This window comes from Pseudopodoces humilis, chromosome 18 (assembly GCF_049639895.1).
Source record: "Pseudopodoces humilis isolate 2021_Gansu_Grassland_sample_001 chromosome 18, ASM4963989v1, whole genome shotgun sequence".
Lineage (NCBI taxonomy): Eukaryota > Metazoa > Chordata > Aves > Passeriformes > Paridae > Pseudopodoces > Pseudopodoces humilis.
Window position 1 is genome coordinate 7,709,910 of NC_142217.1, and position 25,383 is coordinate 7,735,292.

Genomic DNA, 25,383 nt, shown 5'->3' on the forward strand with positions numbered 1-25,383 from the left:
TCTCCGTTTTGCAGGGAAAATGAAAACATTTCTAATGCTGCAACAAGAAATGCAGAAGTATTTTAAGGAAAGTCACTTTAACACAAAAGGAAGAAAATAATAATCCAATATTTCCATCCCCTGTTCTATACATCTTATCTAAAAAGCCAACTCCCTTATACAAAATAAGAGAAGGATGGACTCTCATATTACGTTTTACAGCTTCAATCAGGAATATAATAATCCTCACCTTTTTTTGTTACATATTTTAAATAATTAAGCAACGAAAGTTCCAGAAAGTTCCAGGTATCCATCCGCAGTATAAAGCAGCAGCTTGTGCCCTCAAGGCAAGCTCCATGTGGACCAGCCCTGCCTGTGTTGTCTCATAAAAGAAGGCAATCACTCTGAAGGAACTGTCACCATTAATGTCACTGTAACGAGTGCTTTTGACATCTCACCAACTTGAATTGCCAGAAATAAAAGTTAGAGAAAGCAAATTTCACTCTGCTTGCAGAGGAACACTTTATTATGAAACCTCTGAAACCAAATATCCCCTGGCCAGGTGCTGTAATGTCCCATGGGACATCTTTTCAAGGAAGCATCAAGTACCTGTTTCTGTGTCATTGGTTACATTCCCTACAGTGAGCTGTGGAGGTGGAAAAGACAATTGTCCACTTATACAAAGCAAATGAATCATCATGTCACCGTGCCCCTGTGCCAAATGGAGTTTCAAATCTCCTTATAAAACTTAGTTTTAATAAATAGTTCCATTCTAGAATTCTTCCCAAAATTTAGCCACATCTCAGGCGCCCTCCCTTGCCACATAGCCTGTTACAAACTGAACACTGAAATATCTGAAGTTCTGCTTCATCTCACAGACTGTTACACATCTAATTTTCAAGCACCTTGCCTGTCAGTGTGCAAGCTGTGAATCCAAAAACCTTGGGACAAGCATGACATATCACCTGTGCTGGCTGGCTTGGAACATGCTGTCCAGGAGGTACCAAGGCTGGCTAGTAGGTTCTCACCCTCTATTTATACTTTGACTGACAGTCATGCCTAGAGGGAATCCTTTCCACTAAACCTAATTGTTTTACTGAAATGCTGCCAGACACCTCCATTACACCCCTGATGTGCCAGGAGGAATTATAGCTTTTATTTGCACTTTCCTGAAAATAGCTCAGTAGTTCATGCCAAGATGTGGATCTTGACATTATTCACAATTTGGGAAAGGCAAGCTATCAGTTATCTTTAAACAAATCACTGTAATGCTTTCTTTTAAGAAAGAAATTAGTCTATATTCCAAAGAGGGACAGTTAACTGTAGCTACCACTTCAATGGTATCCCAGACAAGAACTGTCTTTTGTAAGGACTTAAATTTCCTGCCACAAGCACACAAACAGGAGTGATATCAGTTGAGGTCCCTATTTAAATACTTCTTTGGTAAGTAGTTGTTGATTGTTCTTTTATGTAGACATTGTCTGTTTTCACCTTTTAGCATGAACCAGAAGAAAATATCCTTAAAATAGGAAGTGCTGCTTAGGTTGCATTTACATACACCATGCATCTACATTAAATAATAGATTTCATAGTAGGAACTATATAAAACACATTTCTCTAAAGCAATTGTAACACCATTCATGTGATAACCAGAAAATGCTTTTATGCATATAATAAATGTCAGTGCTTTTGCCCTCTCTACAACAATACCTTACATATCCATTTTTTCCCCCATAACCAAATATTTTCCCATGGTCTCATCAATGCTCCCATTTTAACTTTGATGTTATAGGGCAAATTAATGCTATTTATCATTAATAACAAATAGAAAGTTTAAAAACTAATAATACAGCCAATAGAGAATAATACATGCAATAAAAAGAGGCAACAAGATACATATTTCTGGGCTAAAACCAACTCATTCATTAGCACACTACTTGCAGGACTTACTTTGCACATTGGCTCACTGCAGAAATTCTCAGTTTTGTCTTTCTTCTACAAACACACTCTGTTATTATTCCCAGATGGAACACAAATTTTCTCTCCTTTAAAGGCATGGCCAGCACACAAACAGCTCTGTTTGCTTTTCAATTTTACACACATCCACTGCTGCATCAGCCAACTTCAGCTTGTTAAGCTTCCTTCCAAGGCTGTTTGCTTTGTGTCAGATTTCAAAGCACAGTGATCTTTCCTCACACTGGGTTTTGCACAGTGGTTGTCCTGTGCTCTGCTCACCCTTCTCAAACTAAAGAACAGAACGAGATCTAGTGATGTGATTGTTGTTGGACTATGTACCTGCATGCAAAATTTTCTGATTAATGTTATTTTGTGTGACACAAGATGTCGTAACTGCCCCTAAACAATTCGGTAAACTGGTATCATGCAAGGATAATAACTGGAGATCTGGAATGGGATTTACTTCTAGTCTTTCATAGGCCAGTGGCACAGAGATCAATACTCCTACAAATACAAAAGGGATAAATGCTTTAAAAAGAAAAGCATCATTCAAGATTCCAGGTGCTTTTTGCTTTACTGAATTACATGCACAGTTACAGTTTAACTTGCAGTGGATAATGCAACATCCAGGGTTCTTTCACACAGGAGCATGCAAGCGCTTCCTAAACATCCTACACCCATGGTATCACTTCAATACATTTCAGCATATACTTCAGCTCAAATGATCTACCCTAGTAAAGTGTATCCCTGAAGAGAAAGTAAGTTTTATAGGTTTCTTCTCAATGCACAAGCAACTGTGTACACGATGAATTAAGCTAAGGAGAAATAAACACTACCTGGTTTATTGTTTTGTCTTTCCCAGTAATCAGAGGTATATTATTCACAATGAAAGGCCAACAAAAGTTAGAGAAGGAGAGTATTTCATTACCCACACGTTATTTCACAGGTACTTGTTGCCATACTGATAATTCAGACCTGATAATTCAGGTTACCTGAACAGCCAGTTTATTACAAGTCTACTGGGAATAGTTGGTAACAAAATTAATATTCAAGCCCAGTATCCTATTAGTGCATTTCTCTCATTTGGGATTTCCAATTTATTTACCTGATAGACTTTTTGCAGTGGAAGTCAGTTCACAGTTCATCACTTCAAACTTCATCAATGCAGTTTCCAAAGAGAACAAGATCAGTGGGATTTTAATCAGCATGGCAACATGCCAGAGGAAAATACATATTTTCATATACCTGGTAGGGTAAATAACAGTCTAGTCACTGGACTAGGAAAAAATGGGAAAAGTTAGTAAGTGCCAGAGTGGGAATATATTGGGTCATTTATTCTTTTCCCCTCATCCTCTGAAAAGACTTAAATCAAGTAATTTACAGAAATAATTTTTCTGACAGCCTGAGTAACAGCACCCTCTTCTCCATTTTGTCGTAACTCTAGCTAGTCTCTCCTTCCAAATCTGGGTGTCTGTTAATATCTGCTGTCACAACCCTAAAATATTACTGGTATACACAAAAACTGTGTCTGAGCAGAGAGTACACGGAATAAGGTAACACTGCAGCACAGTTCAATCATCCACGTCTGAAATAATGATAAAGTAAAAACTGCTGTAATTCCCAAACCACAGATGAAGTCTGGGAAAGCAGATTTACCATGCCCTGGACAAAGTCCCAGCCTGAACTTCAGACCTCCTGATACCTGGAGGAGTGAAGGAACCTTCACAACCTTCATAACCCTTCTCTAGGAGTCACACCTGCAACCTTTCAAATTCCTCCCGGTCACAGAGATGCCTCCACATCACCAGCACCACTTTTTGAGTAAATTTATCACTTACAGGCTCATTAATCACCTCTTAAAGACAGAGCAGAAAATAAATACTTCAATAGAAGATGACACCAAAGAAAGCAACTGATGTATCAATTGTTCATATGTGAGCAAGAGCTATTTCCACACTTTTATCTGCCTTGTATCGTACTTAAGTCCTTTAAGGATTAAAAATTTTCCAAAAATATCCATTGAGATAGTTACTTATAAACTTATGGGCTTACATGAGAACAGCCAACTTTGAAAATTAGGGTCTGATTTTGAGATCATGTTTAACTTGGACTAAAATTAGCAATTATGAATGAGTAGAGCTTTCTTCAAAAGCACCATTGAACATAAGAGATCAGACTGCTCATTTGCTGATTTGCTAGATGTTTCTTAATGTTTTGCTCTCTTTGCAGCACGTTGATCTTCACTTTGGAAAAAACACAGGGCAAATTCTGCAAGTTTTCTGTCCAAAACAGCAGACAAAGCATAGATGCCATTCCAAGGAATTTCCAACAGAACTGAGGCAGGAGGCCAACTCTCACTTTGAAAGCAGAGGCGAACCACAGGCAGCCCATCTGAGGCCCTGAGGGCTCCTGTGTGCCAGTCAGACTAGATCAGATGCAGCAAAACAGCAAAGAAATGGAAGAGACAACTTAAACTTAGAATACTTTTCCAAAGCTTTCCCAGCAAAAGTATGTCTAGAACTGGGAGACAGTGGCAGCACAGGGGAGGGATCGGAGGAATTGACACAACCAACTTGACAAAATAAAGCTGAAAGTAGATGGTGGTCCTCTCAAAATCAAAAATTGAACCCTCAGTCAATAAAAGAAACAGGAGAACATATCCACACATGGCTTTGTTGGTGGATGTGGAAGCAGTTCCAGGAATTTTGGCTGTGCTAGCAGCACAAATTTGTTTCATGACTCTGCGTGGTCTCATCAGTAAACAGAGACAGCAGGAATACTGAGTGAAAATGCCTTTGCTACCTCAGAGGTTAAGGTGTGTGCTTCAAAAAGAAACTGCTGCCTGCAAAGGACTCAAAAAGCTACAGTAACTCTTTCCAGCACCTTATTCCTCCTTGTTTCATGACATAAGCACAAAGAAACAGATGTATCCTGTTTCCATCAGTCCTGCTGAAAATAAATAAATAAATAAATAAATAAAGGGTCATCACATAAACACTCAGAACACTAAAACAAAGTATGCTATTCCAATTTCTTTTCCTCTGCTCTCCCAAAGGCACAGCTAGGAGGACCTTAGACTTTCTGAAGCACTTTTTCTTTCATTTGCATTGGCCTTTTTTTCCTAACATGGTAACATATTTTCATTAATAAGCATTTTTTAACAAAATAATTGGCCTCCGAAGAAAAAGCTGTAAGAGCTAAAGAGATTAGAATTCCACTATTAATGAAGTCTGGGAAAAGTATGAATTGCTTCAGGGAAGAAATAGGCTTGGTCACTTTGAAACAGAATTTTATCCAATTTGGTGTTCAACCTTTTTTGCAGGAAAAAAATACAAACAGTTCTAACCATGTGTTGTAGACCATACGTGCATTCACTAGCACATCCTCCCCATTAGCACATTCCTCTCCAGCCACAGAAAATCATCAGAAGAAAGATTTTGCCATTCTTGCAAAGACTTAATTTCGATTCCTTAAACACAGCTACAGAAAATGGCAAGAAAATAATTCAGCGTGACTAAAGTTTTACTGTCTTCCTTTCCTAATGTTCTGCTGTATATCATCACCTAAGAGCTTCTCACAGCTACTGAGAATCTATCCTTCCACAGCTTGAATCTGCACAAAAATTACAGATTTTGAAAAGCATTGCTTTCTGTAGCCTTTATTAAGAGCTCTTCAATAATAAAATCAAACTCTATGATAGTGACACTCATTTCCAATTGCTCAACAAGACCAGATAAAGTGTCTTGTCTCTGAAGAACCTTTCACAGCTGGAGACTCTGCAAGCTCTGTGAACAGACACCTGAAATCATCCTTTCATCAGGACAGTAGTGAAAAGAAAATATCATTGTATTTTTATAGGAATTTCCACTCCCTTGACCAGATTACTTCCAATAATCACATTATCATCACCTTGCTATATTCACTACATCTGTATTAGACCATGGTACATTCTCCTGAGTGTCATGGCAATCACTAGAAAACCTTTCTCCAGTCCAAAATAAAGAATTAAAAAATATTTTAGTCAGTGGAACAAAGTTTTAAACAAAAGTCTGAATATTGACCAAGACATTTTCAGTGTCAAAAACAGTTGGTCTAGAACACGTTTATTTACAGACAGAAATACCACCATGCAATGGCAACAAACAGCCAGCACTTGCATTAAAAACCTGGAATGTTTTGGGTGTCCAGCTGCAACTGCAACCCAGACTGCCCACAAATGTAGGTAAAGCACTGCACAGCCTGTCTGACATCCAGACATCATCACTCCCAGCCTAGGCTGAGACTGCACCACAGAACACACAAGGGTTCTGTTACGGATACTGCAACCTTCCAACCAGGCAGCTCCAGGGCTGGTAACGGGTTCTCTTTTCCCCTGGCAGACCAGGGTGACAAGCAGCAAACAGCATCATTTCTCCAAGTGGAGAGTACACCTTCATCACATCTCTCCTGAGATTTCTGTTGCTGCCTGAGGCACAAAAAAACAAAATACAAAAAGGCACAAGTACCCAAAGAAAAGTTCTCCTGCTTCACATAAAAAGGTAAATATTTTTAATTTCTGGGGAAATGTTATGTTCTTTTCTAGGAGATGAGGCTTTAAAAAATTTTAAGACATAGCACACTATATTCCAACAAGAATCCCAAGGCCAGTCTCTTTCCAGGGCTGATGAGCACAGTCCTTGACTGATAAGGAGCACATCAGGATCCTACTCCTTTCACTTCACCTTTACCAAATCTAACATTTATATAAGCCTAACTGGATTTGGAGGCAATGTTATTATAGTATTGCATGGTTTTCTCAATCTCAAGCTTTCTGTAAATATAAAGGAGAGTACAGAATTAGAAAGAACACAGTGAAAGCACATGCTCATCCTTCTTCTTTGACCAGTTTCCATTATAACACCAGCCAGCTCCTTGCCATTCCTGAGCTTCTTCATTTTCCGTCTAAATACCATTCACCACTTTCAATTTCCCACCTAAGTTGCAGTTGCCTGACTCATTTTATGTGTTTAATCAGCTTTTCTTCTTCCTGCATCCAGCCACCATATCCTCCTCCCTGGCCCATTTTTACTAGATTAAACAAAACCAACTCGCCTCATCTCCTGGAGGTGAGACTTTCATTCCCTGCTCACAGAAGTAACTAGTTTATAAGTTCATTACAGGATCAGGGCTTTTTAGAAGGTGGGAGACTAATTGCAGACATTATTCCAGAAATTTCTCTGTTTCCTGCCTAGTGAAAGTGTCTCTAACAGTTGCATTGATAGAAATTAAATAGAGGAACATCCTTCCAGCTTCTGGCCCAAAAACTTTTGCTGCATTCATCCAGTCCTTAACAAGATATTACAGCTGGGTCCTGTTAATGCCATTCCTGTTTTACCCAATTATTTTTTCCTAAAATATGTATTTCTACAGCCTCAAATCCGATAAATGTGTGTATATATACATATTAATACTTCAAACTACAAAATTAATCTAAAATATAAACTATGAATTGTGGTCCTATTAACAAGAAAAGTATGTCTGGGCAGTAATTTTATTCAAAATACAGTGCAATCCAGTGAATTCACCATACTTATTTTAGCTGCAGTCTTAACCTCAGAAAATTTCCCATCCTGGTCAACAGACATAACTAATCAGAAACTAGAATAAAAAGCCACAGTGAGCAGCACAGATTTTAATCCTATCCACCCAGTCATGGAGAGAACTGCTAAAATCTGGGTTAATCCTTCCAATCCTTAGTCAGAAATGAAAGTCTGTGCAATTGAAATAGTATGCCAGAATTAGATTTGCCTGTGCTAAGGATTCGATTAAGCCAAAAATTAAGATCTGAAATAGCTTCAGTTAAAACCAAAGCAGTGCATTTCCACTGACAGATATTATAATCCAGAAGAGTCATTGTACTGAGACCAAACTCTTCTCTCCACAGGAAATTAATTTGGGGAAAATCCCAGACACTGATTTTCAGATAGTTTTGTCCAAAAAAAAATTTAAAAAAAAATAAAAAAAAAAGGGGGAAAAAAAAAAAAAACAGTTTTTCTCCAAAGTGATGACAACAATTACTGGACTGGAAAGTCAAAATAAGGAACAGTCTCTGGTGAGGAAGACCACAAAAATAAAGACAATTACTTACATTGACCTTAATATGAAGTAGATTTTCACAAACACTGGCAATTTTAACTACTTTAAGTTTCTTACTGCACTCAAAAGCATGATATATACATTAGATATAAAATATACTTCCCATATCTATCTACCTGCATTGGGCAGGGGATTGACTTTATTTTCACCAAACTGAGAGCTTACACATGTCAACATAGGAAATTTTAAAAATGAAGAAGGGAGGTTACCACTGTCCCAGGAGCCATTTCACTTGAAGCCTCTTCACCATTTGATTGAAGCCAGCACAAATCTAAAATATTACAAATAGTCTGCATTTGCTGATGCTGCAAGTCTTCAGACTTGTCTAAAGACAATTTACATCAAGGCTGAATTTTATGGTTGTTTTCTTGTTGGAGTTACATATGAGATCACTTCAAGACCCAGAACACCAGTGATCCCCTTGAGCCTACAAATGCCATGTCTGTGCACTCGTGTAACACATCACACTGTGCAGTCACCACGGGAGGCAAAAGCAAAGTGGCAGCAAAACTCTCAGTTACAAATATTTAAGGTCTATGGTAACAGAATAATAGAGGGAAATATTCAGTTGTATTCTCTATGTCAGGATAGCCAGAGGTTTCGAGCAGTTGCATAAGCATATTTCTGTAATCTTTGTTGCGCCAAAGCTGGAAGCTTTTACTCAGGCAAGACTCTTTGAAGTTACTTTGGGAACTGGCTCTCTGCAGATGGAAAAAACAAATGATTAAACCAGCTCAATAGGGAGCCAAGCTTACTGTACATACTTGATTTAAAAAGAAACTAAGGGAAGGAATTTTTTTTTTTTTAATACAAACTAGAATGCTTGTTAAGAAGGAAAATATTCCAGCATCTGAGCTGAATTAGAAAAGCTGTTTTAATTCCAGAATTTTTAACTGGGTGGAATATGCAAATGAAACCTCAAAATGACCCAGTAATGCAGAAACCTAACTAGCAAAATGAAGTTTAAATAAGTTATCAGGTTTAACTCAAAACCAACTAGCTTGTCAACAGGGTATTTCACTAGCAATCCTGTATATCATGAGAGAAAACACCCCAAGTGCAGCCCTTAAGAAGCCAAAACGTTCCTTTAACTAGAGATTGCTCTTCTAAGCAGAAAATGCTTTAAGTCTATTGTGTGCTTGGCCTTTCCATCTCAGTTATTACAAGACTATGTTTGCATCTTTATGGCTGTTACATAAGGAACATATTAAGCCACTCATCAGAAAGGAAAAACCCCCTTCATTATCTCTTTACATGGCAGCATTCAAATCTTCAGGAAAAGCAATTAAATTAAATTAAAATACTATTTAAAGCATTTGCTTACTTTGCACTTGCTCTTAGTCCTTTGGTTCCCAATGAAATCAATCACACCAAAGTCAGGATCCCACAAGCAGGATTTTTGCTTTCCATGTGGACCTGTGTATGACCTGCACACTATCCTTTCCTAGTGGCAGTTTGCTCCTCAGCTTTTAGAAATGCCTTTGCTGACTTAGAGAGCATTTTATGCATAACTTATTTAAAACTAAGGTTCTGCATGCCTATAACCTACTTAATGCAGTAGAGTGTGGGAAATGAGCAAAGTTTGTTATTTTAGCTCAAGTTTTCCACTGCTTTCAGGCAGTGTCCGCTGAGAGCTCTACTGCAGCTTAACAAATCAATAAGACCTACACTGGAATAAGGATTGCTGAGGTGGACTGTTACATTTTATTATTGCCTGAAATCCCTCCATATTTTAAGATCTCTACCTGTAAAAATGGTAAATCAAAAACCAGCTTCTCTTAAGCCAGGAGTCATCCCATAGCAGGAAGGAACCAGAAAGAATAACTTAAAACAATTTGAACAAGCACACTAAAGATTGGTAAGGCTTTCAATGACCAGTAAAGACACACATACTTCAGGTGACAGCTGGGTCCACATAAACTTCATGCACATTCATTTAAATTTTTATTCAGAGATCATGTGATGTGTTTTTATGAGAAATTGGGAATCTGAAAATATCTGTATATAGTGAGAAGACACTGAGCAACAGTTCAGGATATTATAACATGAATTTCTTTTATTATTTGCATCTGTCCTAAGTAACCTATTTAGTGTCATTTTTTCACTGATCATTAGACATATTTCAGTCACTCTTATCCTATAAAATAGCGATGGATAGTAAAAAACAGCAGGAATGTAAGAGATTGCAAGCCTGAAGCCTGAGAAAGGTTAGAAAAGGTGCGACATTACTTTTGCAGTTGTTAAGACTGGTAAAAATGACAGGATAAGTATATCTGGAAATGGCTATGAAGATCATTTTTGTCTTTACCTAGCCCAAAGTGTGGAGGGGATCATGTAACTTGTATTTTGCCCTCCACAAATGAGCTCACCCTGCAAAGAGCCAAGGCTGTCCTTGTCTGGCTCTTCCCTGCGCTCTGCTCTCTGCTCATTTTCAACCTCATGATCCAACCAGTCACTTAGACAACATCAGGATTTGTGTCATTCAGGATCCAGAACTTTGTTCAGTGCACATAATAACGATTTAGGTACTAAGTGCCAGTGAACCTGAGTCTCAGAGCAGTACTTTTAAAGTAACAGCACAGCACATTCACGGGGAATGTGAGGGGGAGACTGCAAAATTAGCAATCACCTAACACAGTGCGAAGAAATTTGCTTTCATATTTTTTTCCTGTCAGTCTGTCCTCTCCACGGAGGAGAGGAGATTGGGAGATGCAAAATTCAGAATTTAATTAAATTATAAAAGGGAATTATGAATATATTTTGAGACTCCTGTTCCTAAAAAACGCAGGGCGGTAAGCACTCCCTCAAAGCACCTGAACAGAGTGAACACAGATGCATAGAGAAAAGTACTTATATTACTACAAATCAGAGAATTAGTAAAAATTATTTCAATTTTTATAGAAATGAATGCTTACACAGAATAGCATCATTAGCCAGCCAAGTGCAAAGGGGGGAAATTTATTTCAGGAAAGCCTATAATAGACTCCCTGTCTCAGAGGTTATACTAAAGGAAAAAAAACAAGAGCAGTAGGGAAATTTTAAATTGCATTAGAATGGATACAAGTAGACTCTCCAATACATCAATTTCCAGATGGTTAACTACAGCCCAGACTCCCCACACTGCAACAGGAAAAGCAAGCACCTCCCTGTACAAGTATGTAAAGCAGACAATGAATGCAGAAGGAATTACTTAAGGCTGAAAAGGATTGCCCAAAATCCCAAGATCGGGGTAGAAGAGATAGAGACAGAAACTGCTCAGAATTTTGAGTCATTCTGGTTTTCTCATACTGTTTTCTTCACAAAAGGTCACTTCCATCAGTAATTTATTTCTGTTTATCACCACCTTAGTTCCTCACCACTACCCTAGCTCACCTGGGGTAGTTTATACTCCTTTCCTCTATTTCCTGCTTATTAAATAGGAATAGATTTGGCTTAAATTTATAATTTTTACTTTGTTCTTGGGACCCCAGAGAAATTTCATTTACTCCAATTATGATGATTTTAGATGTGTACACTGAAAGAGTCACACTATTCCTAAAGTTCAGGGATACAGAATTTTAAGCACAGAGGTAAGTATTCCCTCCTACCAAATTTGCTTCTGCTAGAAGTGAACTAAGGCAATAACTAGAAAAAAAAAACTCCTGACTACCATGACAGTCAGGTATAAAGTGGAATAGTAAATGGATAGGGTGCAGCTGAAGGCTCCATCAGAGAAGGGTGTTTGGAAGCAGCTCTTGGGTGAAGGAGGTTGGCAGACAACACACTGGGTAAGGAAAATCCAGTCTGTGTGAAGAAAGCAAATATTTCTTTTTACAACTTCTGTACCAATTTGCTGTTAAGGGACAAAGGTTAAAGTTTCACATGCTAAGCAGCTGAGCCATCCACATCTTTCTCTGGAACCCAGCTTCTACAAATGGAAATGTCAGCCTTTTCACAGATAGCAGTAGTTAAATGCAGATAAAGGAGAGAGGAGATGATGGCAAACAGATCAAAACAAAATAAAGGACAGGGTTAGCTTGTTTCCTACAAAAATAATGTGACTGCTGAAAATAAACCAGACCATCCTAAATGGTACTTGACTAGAATACAGACACTTCTCATAATTCTGGCATCTGTTTTCTTATGATGAATTCACAAGCCTTATCTCATCCCAATTAGGTACTTCATACAGCTCTGATGGCTATGCCAACACAATTTACTCAGAACTCTTAATTAGCCTCACACACAAAAAAATAACATGCAATTTGTCTGGTAATTATATGTTTCTGTAACTTCTCAAAGCAACTTGTTACTTAGAACAGATTACCTTAATTCTATTTTCTGTCATACCTAATTGTGTTGCAAATTTTGTCAAGCTGAAAGGTGGCTATAAAATCCCTGCCCTTTCTTCTTTCATAGTGGTTCTACATACACAGTGTGTTTCCACTCGACACAAAATCAATGCAGTGAAAACAAAGCAGTCCTATTGCTAATTTAGTCATGTGAAAAGGCAACCTGCTCAGCACAAATAGACAAAACTTTCCATCAATAAAGTTACAGAAATCTTGAACCAAAAGGTAGGACACTAAAAACAAACCACCTCTGTCAAGAAAAGGAAAAGAATAAAGAACAAGATAAGCAGCTCTACCCAGCAATCCTTTGAATGAAACATGTTTATAGAAATATCTTGCTGCAACATGCACAAAAGGCAGGTTAGAAATAGTCACAAACACTGAGCGAAGGCCATGGAGCAAGACCAGCACTGGTGCTCTCAGTCATGCTGCAGCAAGGAACTTGTGACAAGGAAATGGCTCAGCCCATCTCCATTAAAAGCCTGGAAGGAAATTACTTTCCCAAAGCTATGATGGAGACAGGAAGCCCAAAACACTGACTGAGGACTCATCTGATAATGGAGCACCTCTCCAAGAGAGCCTGCTCAAAACTCAAATCCAAGGAAGCACAAAGTTGAGAGATATGGTCCTGATCTGAAAAAAATCTGCTTCATCCAGGCTACACCAAAACGGCTGCATGTGATCCTGCCGGGAAATTGCACTACTGTCAACCGAGAGAGCACACCAAAGCACCCCCACCTGTAGGTAGGCTCCATCCAAGGAGCAGCCAAATCAATGTACTTGAGAAATACCAAAAGCATGAAGATTACCACTTGTTTTTCTCTCATCCTTCCTTCTCCACCTGCAGCAAGGGAATGCAGGAGGAAGCAGGGAGAAGAAGCTGCATGTATACCAAAAAAAACAGACCTCACTTTCTCAGGTCTGATCACACCCAAATATGAAGCAAAAAATGCTGTACAAAAGAAATGGAGATTGTTTTGGAACTGTGTGTAGAATATTACAGTGTTTCAGTCAAATCTCATCCAGAGCCCTTTAATGTGTTTCTCAGTGTGTTACAGCGAGAAGGAAATGTATCTCTGCTTTGAATTTGCCCCTGTCCAAAAACATGTTAATCGTCCTAAGCAAGATTGACCAATGTACAACCAAATGGAGTTGTTGCCATGCTCTAGAAGTTTGCTTGGTGCTGGATTTTCTAATTTTAGTTCAGTCTCTGTTGCTGTTGAAGAGGAGAAAAGATTACACAAACCATCTAAATATATACATTTATGAATGATTTCTTTAATCCACAAGTGAAGCTGAAAGAATCAGAATCTTAGTCACAGATTTGAACTAGAAACTGTTCCTTTTTCAAGAGGTTTAAATCATTCACAAAGGTTGATCAGGGAACCCCATTTACCCCTCAGCCCTCATGGCTGAGTCCCAGATAGGACAGACCTTTCTCCAGAGGAATTCTCCTCTTCCCCAAATAAGAGACAACTTGTACACCTGGAACCTCCTCCTCCCTCCAAATACTGAGGCTTTTTGTTCACTTAAGCTTCATACCTATGGAATGTACAGGAAAAATTGCTGTAGGGAAAGGAGACAATGTTAACTGCATATCATAAACTTACAGCTGCTGAGCACCAACCAACCTCCATCAGCAACTTGGAATATCCCATTTGCACATCCACAGAACTCATTTTCCTCTTGGCTGTCCAGCTTTTATACTACATTCCTTTTGCACACTTCAATTTCTCTCCAAAACATTTCCCCTTCTAACTAACCAATCGTATTTCCAGTTCTGGTTTCACAGAGCCTGCGAGTTCCACCTTTTCCCTGACCCAGAATATCAAGTCTCAGGACAGAGAAGATACATCCCGCATCTACCAAAGGGCACAAAACGTTTTCCTTGAAAGAGTGGGGAGACCAGAGCATAACCCCTGAGCAGCAGTGTCTCTGCAGGGCCATGGCAGCCCCAGCTGGGTGTCCCCCTTGAGAAGCCAGAGGGGCCTGGGCTGGGGGATGAACACACTGCAGAACTGGAGCTCTGCACTCAGAGAATTAAACCATGTGCAGTTTTACAAACTGTGCTTCCAGCTTATGCACCTCAATTGCAAGCACAGGAGTTTTTTTCCTAAGGACATTAAGTCTAAATCTAATATAAATAGCCAATGATGCTGCTGCAGCTTTATGTATTTATTTCAGTAAAGTACAGAAGAAAATTTCTCAAGGATTTAAACAAACAATATGGTGACAGATGGTGTGGAGACAATCCAGGCTGGGCTCCCTCAGTAAAATCCACACAACTTCATAGCTCCAGGGAAGAGTAGAGGCAGAGGAGGAAGGAGGAGGGAAGAGGGGAAGAGAATGAGTACGCACAAACCAAATGACCACAGATTTGTAAAAAAAGAAAGCTACAGCCTGCAAAGTTTTTCTGTGCATCTATACAAAGCCCTTTGTGTCATCACCACATAGGCAGATCTATCCCAGAGTCTTCCAAGCAAGATCAAAAAAATTAGAAAGAAATTCTTCAAATTAAATTGTTAGTTCAAATAAGTGACAAAACACACTAATGAACTGTCTATTCAAATAATCTAAGCAGCCTCAAAAATAATTAATAGATGAAACACAAAAAATGTGTTTGACATTATATCAAAGCCCTTCTCTCTGTATACTGCATAATTTTATACTTTCAGGTACATTTTCTGGATATGTTCTAATTGCCAGAACTTTGCTATGTATTTTGTAATGGTCTATAATTATTTTATAACTTAAAAGGAATAATTTTTAAATTTTTTATTTGAAAATGTTCTTGGGGAAAAAAATTCCAAAGATGCCACCAGGAATTTCTGTGAGCAGAAAACCATGCTGAAGGTCTTGTGTCCTACTTTCACAGCCCAGGAGTCTGCTGTGTTGTAATTACCCATAAGCAGGCAATAGTTTGGAGATTGCATGGGTGATCTACAACAGGGACTTTTGCTAGCAGTTTTGAGATGTTGCTGCTCAAAACAAAGATACTTAAGGATTTCTGCTTTCAAGTACTGTAAGAACAGTCTGAAGAGAAAGAAAACAGTACCTTTGAGATGAAAATATATAGTTTATTGCAAAAGACTAAAGTGAAGCCAAACACTCTTCTCTCTTAAATGAGTGTTGTGTAGAAACCAACCCTGCACCTTCAGCTCAGCTGCAACTGTAAATTTAAGCAAACTAAAATATCAGGAACTTACCTGCACCTAAACTGCATGAAAAATCAAGCAAACTCAAGACTTCCATTTCCTACAACCTGCTCATTAGTTATTGAAATTCCTAATGTTTTCAAAACTACCTTCCTTCTGCTTTGGAAAATTAAATTAAATATCCCTCCCATAAGCTCCATAAGCGTGACAGTTCCAGTCTACTGCTGCAGTATTCTAGAAATTCATCCATGTTTTCCTTCACTGAATAAAGAGGGACAAACTTACGTGCTCAAGAGAATGAGGAATAACATAATCACCTCAGAAGTTGCTAGGAAAACCATTTAGAAAAAAGAGTAGGAGAAGGAGAGCAAGAAAGCAAACTCACATCATTAATTTAATGCTCCTCTGAGTTCCAAGACCCAGCTGAAAGCAGCAAAGACTCCCAGCCATGCTAGTACAGGAATAGCAATGTCTAAACCAGCAGGGTCTATCCCGACCACCTCACCCTGGCACAGCACTGCCTCCTGAGGAGGAAAAACAGGGAATATTGTATCCACACATTTCATTCCCCTCATCAGGACAAACCTCAGGCATGTTTTTAACCATTTAATACCACTGATTACAGCATGTATGTGCAAAAGGTACTACCACAGATTACATTTTAGGTCAAAAAATCTTATGGATGTGCAAGACTTTCTTAAAAGTCCATATAGATTGGCTTTCATGGATATGGACAAGTAAACACAGATTTGCAAGGAGGTCAGTGCTACATTACTATCGCAGCTCAAAATAAAAATCAGAATATCTGAAGGTTATTCTTCCCATAGGGGCCTTCATACAGCTACAAGGGAAGGAAATCAAATTCAATTGCTTCTTTAAATGAGTCAGAAGCTGGAAATATTGTGTGCAACAGACTATGTAGTAGTGCAAGCTACTATGTCTAGACCTGAAACAGCAGTTATATGAATACTGCTAAATTTGCACTAAAATATTTATTAACCAATGGTTTAATCTTCCAGTCTTTTACAGTAACAAAGCCAAAGTGAATCTCATGCTCAGATACATCGTGCCATACACATCAGCCATCAGGAAGGGCAGGAATGAGAAGTCACTATTATAGAAAATCTTAAAGTTATGATTTTGAAATTCAGAACTGCTTTTACAAGCCAACAAAACAGGCTGGACAGAAATCTGCATATGCATATGGCAGACATGTGAATGAATGAGCACATTCCATGAAGTATGACCTCCAGAAAAGATTCTACAATAAAAATCAAATAACAAAACGCCCCTGCCATCCATCGAACAATTTTGAAATCATTAAGAGTTGAAGCACATTTACACATAGTACAAAATTAAGTGAGGCTTTTGAACCTTTTTGTCCTTTAGAGAATCACTGCACCATGGAGACATTTGGCAAGGAGCTGGAGGATGTGTGGAGGAACTTTGAGATCATCAACAAAGTCACGTACTGATACGAGAGCATCAGTGCTCCAGAGCCAGGAGTCTGGGTGGGCTCTGATCACAGCTGCTTAGAGCTCTGGTTTGCACAAGTGCAGCACAGGTTTTTGCCTCTCAAATGAGCTAAAACAAAGCAATTCCAGCTATACCTATAATGAGGCAAAAATGACAAGTAATGCAAACATCTGCAAGTATTTCACTGAAGCACCTAAAAAATCACCACCAAAAGAACAAAAGATTTCAAAGTACAGTTTCACTCAGCGCTTATTAGCAATGAGATTCCTTATTTATGAAGTATCCCGGCAGTGCTGCAGGGCAGGGGGCCCATGGGGTGGGCTGAACATGAGCCAGCAGTGCTCCCTTTCGGTGGCACAGCTGGACCAGGCTGCGGCAGCGGCAGCACAGCAGCTGCTCCAGGGAGGGACTGCTGCCCTCGCAGGAACCACCAGCCCCATTCTGCAGCCCCCTGTACACCTGTGGGTCTCCCCAAACAAGACACCAATATATCCAAGCAAGTCCAAAGGACTGCAAGTGCAAGTAATACCTGGAGGAACCTTTTCCCCAGGAAAGCGACAGGTAAGGAGCGCTGTAATTGCAGCCTAAAACTGCACTGAGACAGAGTTGGACTCAGATTCGCAGTAAAAGAACAAAAGCCTGTGGTATCAAGGGAAATTCTAATGAGATAAAAGGAAAATATTTGCATGGTGAGAGAGGTTAATTACTGAAACAGATTGCCCAGAGAGGCTGTGGTATCTACTTCCAGTGAGATATTCAAACCTTGACTGGATGATCTGATTTCAATAGTTCGTCACAGAGCTAGGGCTGGGTTAGACAACCTCCAGCAATCCTTTCTAACCTCCAGGGCTCTCACAGAATCATTATGCAATAATATGTAGTACTCACCTTTTGAAAAAGCAGATAGTTATTTTGCATAACATTTCCAGATCTGTTTCAAGATTTATCACTTTGTGATAACCCTTCTGGAAAATTACCCTCACCTTTAACACTGTTTGACTATGTTATAACTGTGACTGCTTCCACAACAATAAAATGCCTCAAATTATGTCTTTCAAGAAAGACTTCTAGAAAGATTTAGGTTTGCAATAGGCAAAAGCAGTATGGTTCAAATACATAAATATTCCTGGACATATTTACAATACGCAGGGATATTTTTTCCCACATGTGAAGAAGCAAGTCTTTTAGCATTGATACAGAAGTAACATGATGTTCTATTTTAAACAAAAAGTATCACACATGCTATCACTACAATCATAGAAAGTGGTGAAACAAGGTAACTATGTTTGAAACTAAATGCTCAAGTCAGAAAACAATTCCTAAGTAATGTTTGTGTTGAGATGTCTCAAATGTCAAGAGATACAAGATGAATAAACAGCCAGCCTGTCTTCAGCATCCTCCAAGGGATGCTGATGCTCAGCAGGCTGGCAGAGACGCCCCAGAAAATTCTCATCTTGTTTCAGTAGACTATCCCACATCTGAATATGTTTGAAGTGCATGACAGAACTGGGGACCAAAGCCAAGGAGCAGTTCATTGGCAGGAGAGTTCCTGCCAAGAGCAGGTGATAAAATCAGCTGGAGCAGAGCATGTGGCACTGTCCAAAGGGTATCTCTGCAGCACAGTCAGGATCAGTGCCATACACCTCCAGGTGCCCCATTGGTTTGTTGGTAGGGTTTGGACAGCTGATGTCAGGTGAAGGTAGATCAGTGAGGTTCAGAAAACATTCTGGTTTGGTTGGCTTCACATGCCTATTTTCCATGTCTGAATCATGCAAAATGTCTCCTCAGATGGTGCAGGCAAACTCTGAGCAAACTGAAGCAGAGCTGGGCTGGCGAAGGAGGCAGTCTAGACAACACACCACTCACCCCAGATGTTCAGACAGGGATTCAGTGCTTCAAACTCTGTATGCCCTGCATTAATCACTGCAAACTCCAAATGTGGCCATACCTCATCCTTAGAAATATAAAACAACTCTTTTTTTACAGATATGGCTCTTCAGTCAAGATTCACATTGACATAGTATTTATTAGCCACAGAGAGTATGGTAGCTTATCTCCTCTCAGTCATTCAGTGAAGTCTTCAGCAGCACAGAGCATTATAGATGAGTTCTCATTCCTGTGCCCTCAGTGTAGTTGAGTTCAGCACCACATAACAACCACCTGGCACAGAACTCATATGATAAGGACATAAATGAAATGGCCTTATCAGAGTGCCAGAGCACTACATCCACAAGCAGGAGTGGGACCTGGCACCTTTTGCAATAGCCAGGCATCTCAATGCATGAGACAAAACAGGAGACTTATAATAATCTTCACAGGCCAGCCAACACCTATATGTGCCAGCTAAAATCCTGACAGTGACTTGAAAGATTTCATATATGCAATCCTTCTCCCTCAGATTTCATCTCCCCACCTTTCTAACAGCACTGTGAATTTCAATTTCATCTCCCAGGAATTCATTCCTAAATGGATGGTTAATTGAGTGACACATGCAGGTCTCATTTCTGCAATGTTCCAAACCCCGCTGCAAGACACTGCACATTGCAAAGGTCAACTTAAAAATTAGGGCAATATTAGTTACATGAACAAATAATTCCTTCAGCCAACTCAAGCTACTGAAGACTGCTCTGTTAGATTAACACACAAAAGACAATTTTGATTTCCTCAATGGAAATCTTAGAAGCTAAATTTCAGCAGGAAAGTTTACTAATAAAACTCTGATAACCCCTAAAATAAAAGACAGTGATACAATAATGATAATATTAGCATACAGTGAAAATAGTAGTAATTTACTGAGACAAAAAAAAAAAAAAAAAGGACTGTTTCATTTTCTAGAGGCTCTTATATAAAAGTAAAAATAGATCTGTATCAGTAACATCCTGCATCTGCTACCAAGAGCAAAGATGATTCTGTAAAGGATTTCTTCCAGTGTTTCATCACTTAGCCCTGGCTGGGATCTTTAAGTGTTCTTACCCTGCCAGAGACAGTTAAGTGAAATAGGTATCAGATAGAAGCACTAAATACATATAAACCCAGCTTTAAAAGACAAGTAAATCTGCACTGTAATTTAAAAGCACATGAATCTGCCTCTGTAATTTGGTCACTGCAATTGCATTTAAGATAGCAGCATTGACTGTAATGATCTTTCTGTAAAAATCAAGATGTCAAAGGCATGGTTATAAGATCTCTGCTATAATTCAGCACTTATTGTCTTCTCCTTGTATGACAAGTTCTAAAGGAAGATCATTCAAAATACCAAGAAAAACAGACCTCTCATCCCAATGGGAAAAAGTCTTTTACAGAGGTAAAAAGTTTCCAAAGTTCAAAGCTGATTCCTCAGTCATAACTAATCCTGCTTCTTTTTCCTCCTTACTTCACAAAATAATATATTGGGACCACTTCCTTTTCAGATGTGTTCAGAGAACCCTTTACTTTTCAAAATTCACTCCTAAGAAATAATAATAGTCCATGAATAAGGAACCCTAAAGTATGGAAATATCGGGAAATAAGTTACAATTAGCATTAAAGATCTTCATGTGCTGGCAAACCAGTAACTTCCCACATCTGCCCTCTCTCTTTGAGCTCTCCTCTCTTACACCACAGTGGGAGCTCCTGTGACTTTCAGGGGAGACAGAGTCCCCAGCAGAGCTCAGCCCTGCACTTAGAGCCTGTTTCAGGAGCAGCAGCAATCACCTCACAACATCAAAGCTGCAGCACCAGCAAGGAGTTCTTAAAAACTGTTACAACATCAAGGAACTTGAGACATGAGTCTCTTGTGCTCTTCCAGTCTCACAACAGACTACCTAAAAATATGTTTTCCAACAAGACCATTTGTCATTATCTCCAGATTTCAGACAACCCCTTACAGGATTTTCCTGAACTACAGTAGGAAAATAGATGTATCCAGTTAGCAAAAATCTAGTTCAATAAATCTATGGAATGCAGATGGTTCAAGTGTGCAAGCCTACTTAATCCAGGTACTGCAGTGGATCACTAAAGCCTGGCTTATTATTGTCCTATTATTACTGTTGCACCCAAATACATTCAGGTCTATTGCTTACTATTTCTTAGAAGCACCACAGAACATCTGCTTATAGTTTTACATCTTATCCTCAAAATCATTTTATGAACCTACTATTATGAGGCTGTTTTTACATTTACTGATCATATTAGCTATCCAAGTTTTTTAACTGACCATCATTCTATGTGCTGGAGAGTAATATCTCATTAGGACTGCTTTTACAGTGTTAAAAAAGTTGAGTTTCAGGCACAAGCCCCAAAATATTTCTGAATATTTGGTGAGCCATCGACAAAGACACCATTATGCATACTTTTTTTTTTTTTTTTTAAGTACAGAGAGACAACTAAGAGCATCTTTTTTGAACTACTTGTAGCAATTATTCATGATAGAGACCAACACAATGAAGCACATTAGAATAGCAAGAGCTCTAATAAATTTTCCTACCTTATCTGCCATTATCATGGAGGCCCCGCCATGAATTCCAAGAATTGGAATAGAAGTCTGAGATGAAATAAAATCCAAAATCTGAGCTACTGCCTCCTGATCAGTGTCATCTCCAAAAACCACTCCATGGATCTTGGTGCCTGACATCAAGTCACAAACATGTGTTATGATGCTCTTAGGGTCAGTCTGGTTCACAAGAAGGGTCACTACATTGATATCAACAGTCAGGTCTGCTGACATTTCCCTGGTCCAGAGAGCTCTGATATCTCTCTCTGTTATATACTTGGTCCTTCCCAGAATCACTGCAATGTTCAGGACGGGATAATTTTTCTCTGCTCCACGAACAAGATCCAAAGGTGCCAGAAGAGCTTGGAGTACCAGGAGAGCACAGCCAATTTTCCTCATCTTTGCCAGCTTTATCCCCTGTAAAAGTGATCACAATGTATAAGAAGAACATAGAGAAAAACACATATACTGTATATCTTCAAAGAAGGTTTTAAACAGAAAGCTTCTGGGCATAATGCAAACTTTAGCAGCTTTTTATAATGCATCCTTCACCTTAGTTCCAAGTCAAGCCTCTTATATCCTATCAAAAACTTGGCTTGATAATGACAGTATTACAGCTGGTCTTCCACAAGCAAGGCAAAAACTGTAGAATTTCAGAGAAAAGACCCATTAACATTCTTCCTGGATAGCCAACAAAATTAAAATGACTGGCATCATTAAAAAAAAATAAAAAATACATTATCATCCTTCTCTTTAACCTCGCTGTGCTAAAATAGGTAAAAGAAATTTTTTTTCATCTGGGATATTCTCCTTCATCCTGGACATCTATTTAAACTTCAGTCACTGTCTAACAGAGAGAGGTATTTTAGCTCAAAACGAGAGAAGTGAGCCAGAGGTCTGCTGGAATCCCCAGTCCACATACTCCATACATCTCACAGTATCCCAAACCCATGCTGTTTTATTTCTGAAGATCTCTCCTAGGCAGCCGCTGCTTAAGGAATCCTACTGCATTTCTGGAACAGATTCAAAAGCACAATATTCTATCTTAATTCTTTTCTGTGCTCTCATGCAGTATTCAGAACTTGAGCATCTCAGAACTGCTGATCTCGGACACTAAGTTGTCCCTGGTGTTGAAGGGGAGGGTGTTCCACAAATGAGCATCACTGCATCGGTTACCTCATGTCTTCACTGAATCTCTGTAGGGGGCTGAATATAGACGGAGTAGGATGGGGAGAGAGATGAGCCACAGAACGGATCTGAACTATCTGAAGGAGGGAGAAGGAGAGCGGGTCTGACTCTGCAAGATCTCCCCCTGTTTCTGTGCCCCGAGGGATTTCCACCCCCATAACTGGCTCTCTGCTAGCTGCAAGAAGGGAGTCCCTGTGCCACATAAAGCCAAGCTTGTTGCAAAGCGTCACGCAGAACACACAAGCGGGGCTGTCCAATCAGGGGTGGCATTTTTCAGATCTCCCCTCTCATCCTGCCAGCCCTATCTTCATCCTCAGTCGGAGCCGTCTGCTGCTGAAACACACCGCCAGACACGGGCTTGCAGCAGCACCGCTTCCTCTCGGGGCACGCAGGGGGACGAGCGCTCGCAGAGCATTTAACTGCACATCAGCGCTGCCCGATCCACTGCGGGCCGGGCTCCCGCCGGCCGCCGCCACACCAGCGGTGGAACAGCAAACCGAAGTGTCCCGGCTTCCCCCCGGCCCGAGGAAGGCTCCGGGCCCCCCGGGCCCCCCGGGCCCCCCGCTCCGCGCCCCCCGCTCGGCGGGCACCGCTCCGGCTGCCCGGGGAGCGCGCCCCGGGAGCGCGCCCAGCCGGGCCGGCCGCGGCGCGAGGGCGCCCCCTGCTGGCGCGGGGCCGCACGTACCCAGCGCCTCAGGAGACGGAGCGGCGGCGGCTGCCGGAGGTGCCGGTGCTGCTGTCGGTGTCGCTGCAGGACATGTCGCGACCGCGGGCATGTCGCGCCCCTCGCTGCCCGGGCTCAGGGGCTGCCTCCGCGCCGCCGGCCGCACGCGTGATCCCCGCCGCAGCCTGCGAGCGACATCGCGTCCCGGGAGGGCAGCTAGGTGGACAGGGAGACAGGCAAGGGGGGGCTGGACACGGGGGGGGACGGGACGGGACAGCGGGGGGGAAGAGGAGACGGGGAGAAGCCGTTAGTCAGGTTGCAGATTTGACAGGAGGAAAAGAAATACACTTCGATCGCATGTGAGATGTGAACGGAAATAAAGTGGCTACACTCAAAAGTTCCCCCCCTTCACTTAGAAACAGATTTCAGCTCTCTGCTAAAAGCAGCTCCGTGAGCCCACAGCCGTCCGGGATACGTCCCTCATTTTATCCAGGTCACGAAAATCCTGGGCTCCCAACTGCCCGTTTGCTTCCAAGTGAGATGGACGGGTTTGGGTCTAAGGGAAGAGACATCCATCCTGGAAAGCGCAGCTAGGAGCAAACTGATTAACGTGATCAAGGGCAGGAGTTCTCTTGGCAGGTTCGAAACAAACATAACCTGGAGCAAAGCTAAAGCGGTGTGGGATAAAGCTCTTTTCGTTCCTGAAACAGAATGGCTTCATACCCAATTTACCATAAACAAACCCGGGGAGACACTATAGCAGAGCGCGCCACGGAAAGCTCGACTGCTTTGGTTTTTTCATTCACAGTTCCCAGTAAATATGCATGAAGACAGTTCAAGCAACCCCAGCTCTATGTAGGACGTTGGCGCGCCAGGCAAAGCAGCCGGCATTCCCTAAGTGGCCCTCGGTGCTGGCCGGGAGCTCGGAGCGCAGCCCCGGCCGGAGCCGGCACCGCCGAGCCCTGCGCGGCACCGGGCTCAGCGCCCCTGCCCCGGAGCCGGGCACCATCCGGGCTCCCCGCGAAGGCGATACTTACTGCATTCTCCCTCCACATAGTTCCAGTTTAAAGATCCTCAAAGTCATTTCAGTAGATTCCTTTGCAAACAGTGAAGTGGAAAATAGGTCCCTTAACGCCTGGATTTCATCCTGCAACTTGTTCCCACCGCAGTAAATAGCAGCCCAGCAGCTCTTTATCGCTTGAAATCCCGCATGATCAAGTTTTAGCAGAGCCATTGCAACTGAGATTCGCTCTTTACTTTTGACAGGAGGCATTTAAGCGTCTTCATTTTTTTATTTTTTTTTTTCCTTTTTTTTTTTTTCTTCTCTTTTTTTAAATTGCGATATTGCCGCAGCAGTTCCCCAGGACGGCAGGCGCGGATCCCCGCGCTGCTCTCGGCTCCTTGGCAGCGGCGGGGACTGGCGGCTCGGAGTCCGGGAGGTGCGGCGGGCTCCACCCGGGGCCGCCTGCGCGGCGCTGCGGGCTCAGCCCGGCCCGCTCCGCTCCGCCGCCCCCGGCACCGCCGCCCTTGCAGGGGCGCAGCTCACGGCCGCCCTGTCAAACCGAGAGCAGCCGCGGATACTTTGAAGGCTTCTCCCCCACCTCGCCCCCCCTCCCCGCTCCGCTTGCACAAGCACCAGCGAATGAGTCAGACGCAGGCAGTCGGGGGAGGGGGTGTCAGATCTGGGGGAACGGCGAGAACACCGGGTTTGGGGCACAGGAGTGGCAAACTCGAGCGCTCTCCCCGCAGTAACATCCCCAGCGAAATGTTGGTAGCCCGGGAAACCCCCGAGTGTTCTCCTTTCCCTTGATGCAGGGGCTGTCAACCAGAAATCCCTGCCGTGGGGCTCAGGGGAATGAATGTGGAGCAGCAGCTTGCACACTAAAAGCAGCCCTAAAAGCTCCAGACAGCAGCCAAATATCACAAAAAATCTCTGTAGAAGTTGGCTCCATCTGGGTATCCTTGCTGCTCCATCCTCCTTTCCATTTCAAAGCCTAGAGCCTGTTTCTCCGTCTCCCATTCCCCTCT

The 25,383-nt window shown here is 41.3% G+C and overlaps 1 protein-coding gene across 2 annotated transcripts in view; it reads right to left on the reverse strand.

Moving 5' to 3' along the window:
* Positions 1–24,662, reverse strand: part of GRIN2A (glutamate ionotropic receptor NMDA type subunit 2A) — a 163,161-nt gene extending 138,499 nt beyond the window's left edge. Inside the window, exons 1-3 of one of the 2 annotated variants that reach the window (XM_088063911.1) lie at positions 24,393–24,662; positions 23,377–23,602; positions 21,498–21,920 (exon numbers count right to left, since the gene is read on the reverse strand). In XM_088063911.1, the coding sequence (XP_087920037.1) occupies positions 21,498–21,902 (405 nt within the window). In that variant the 5' untranslated portion in view covers positions 21,903–21,920; positions 23,377–23,602; positions 24,393–24,662. The remainder of the gene's footprint in view (positions 1–21,497; positions 21,921–23,376; positions 23,603–24,392) is intronic. The other variant, XM_005522881.3, reaches the window with a different exon arrangement.
* Positions 24,663–25,383: the final 721 nt, after the last annotated feature.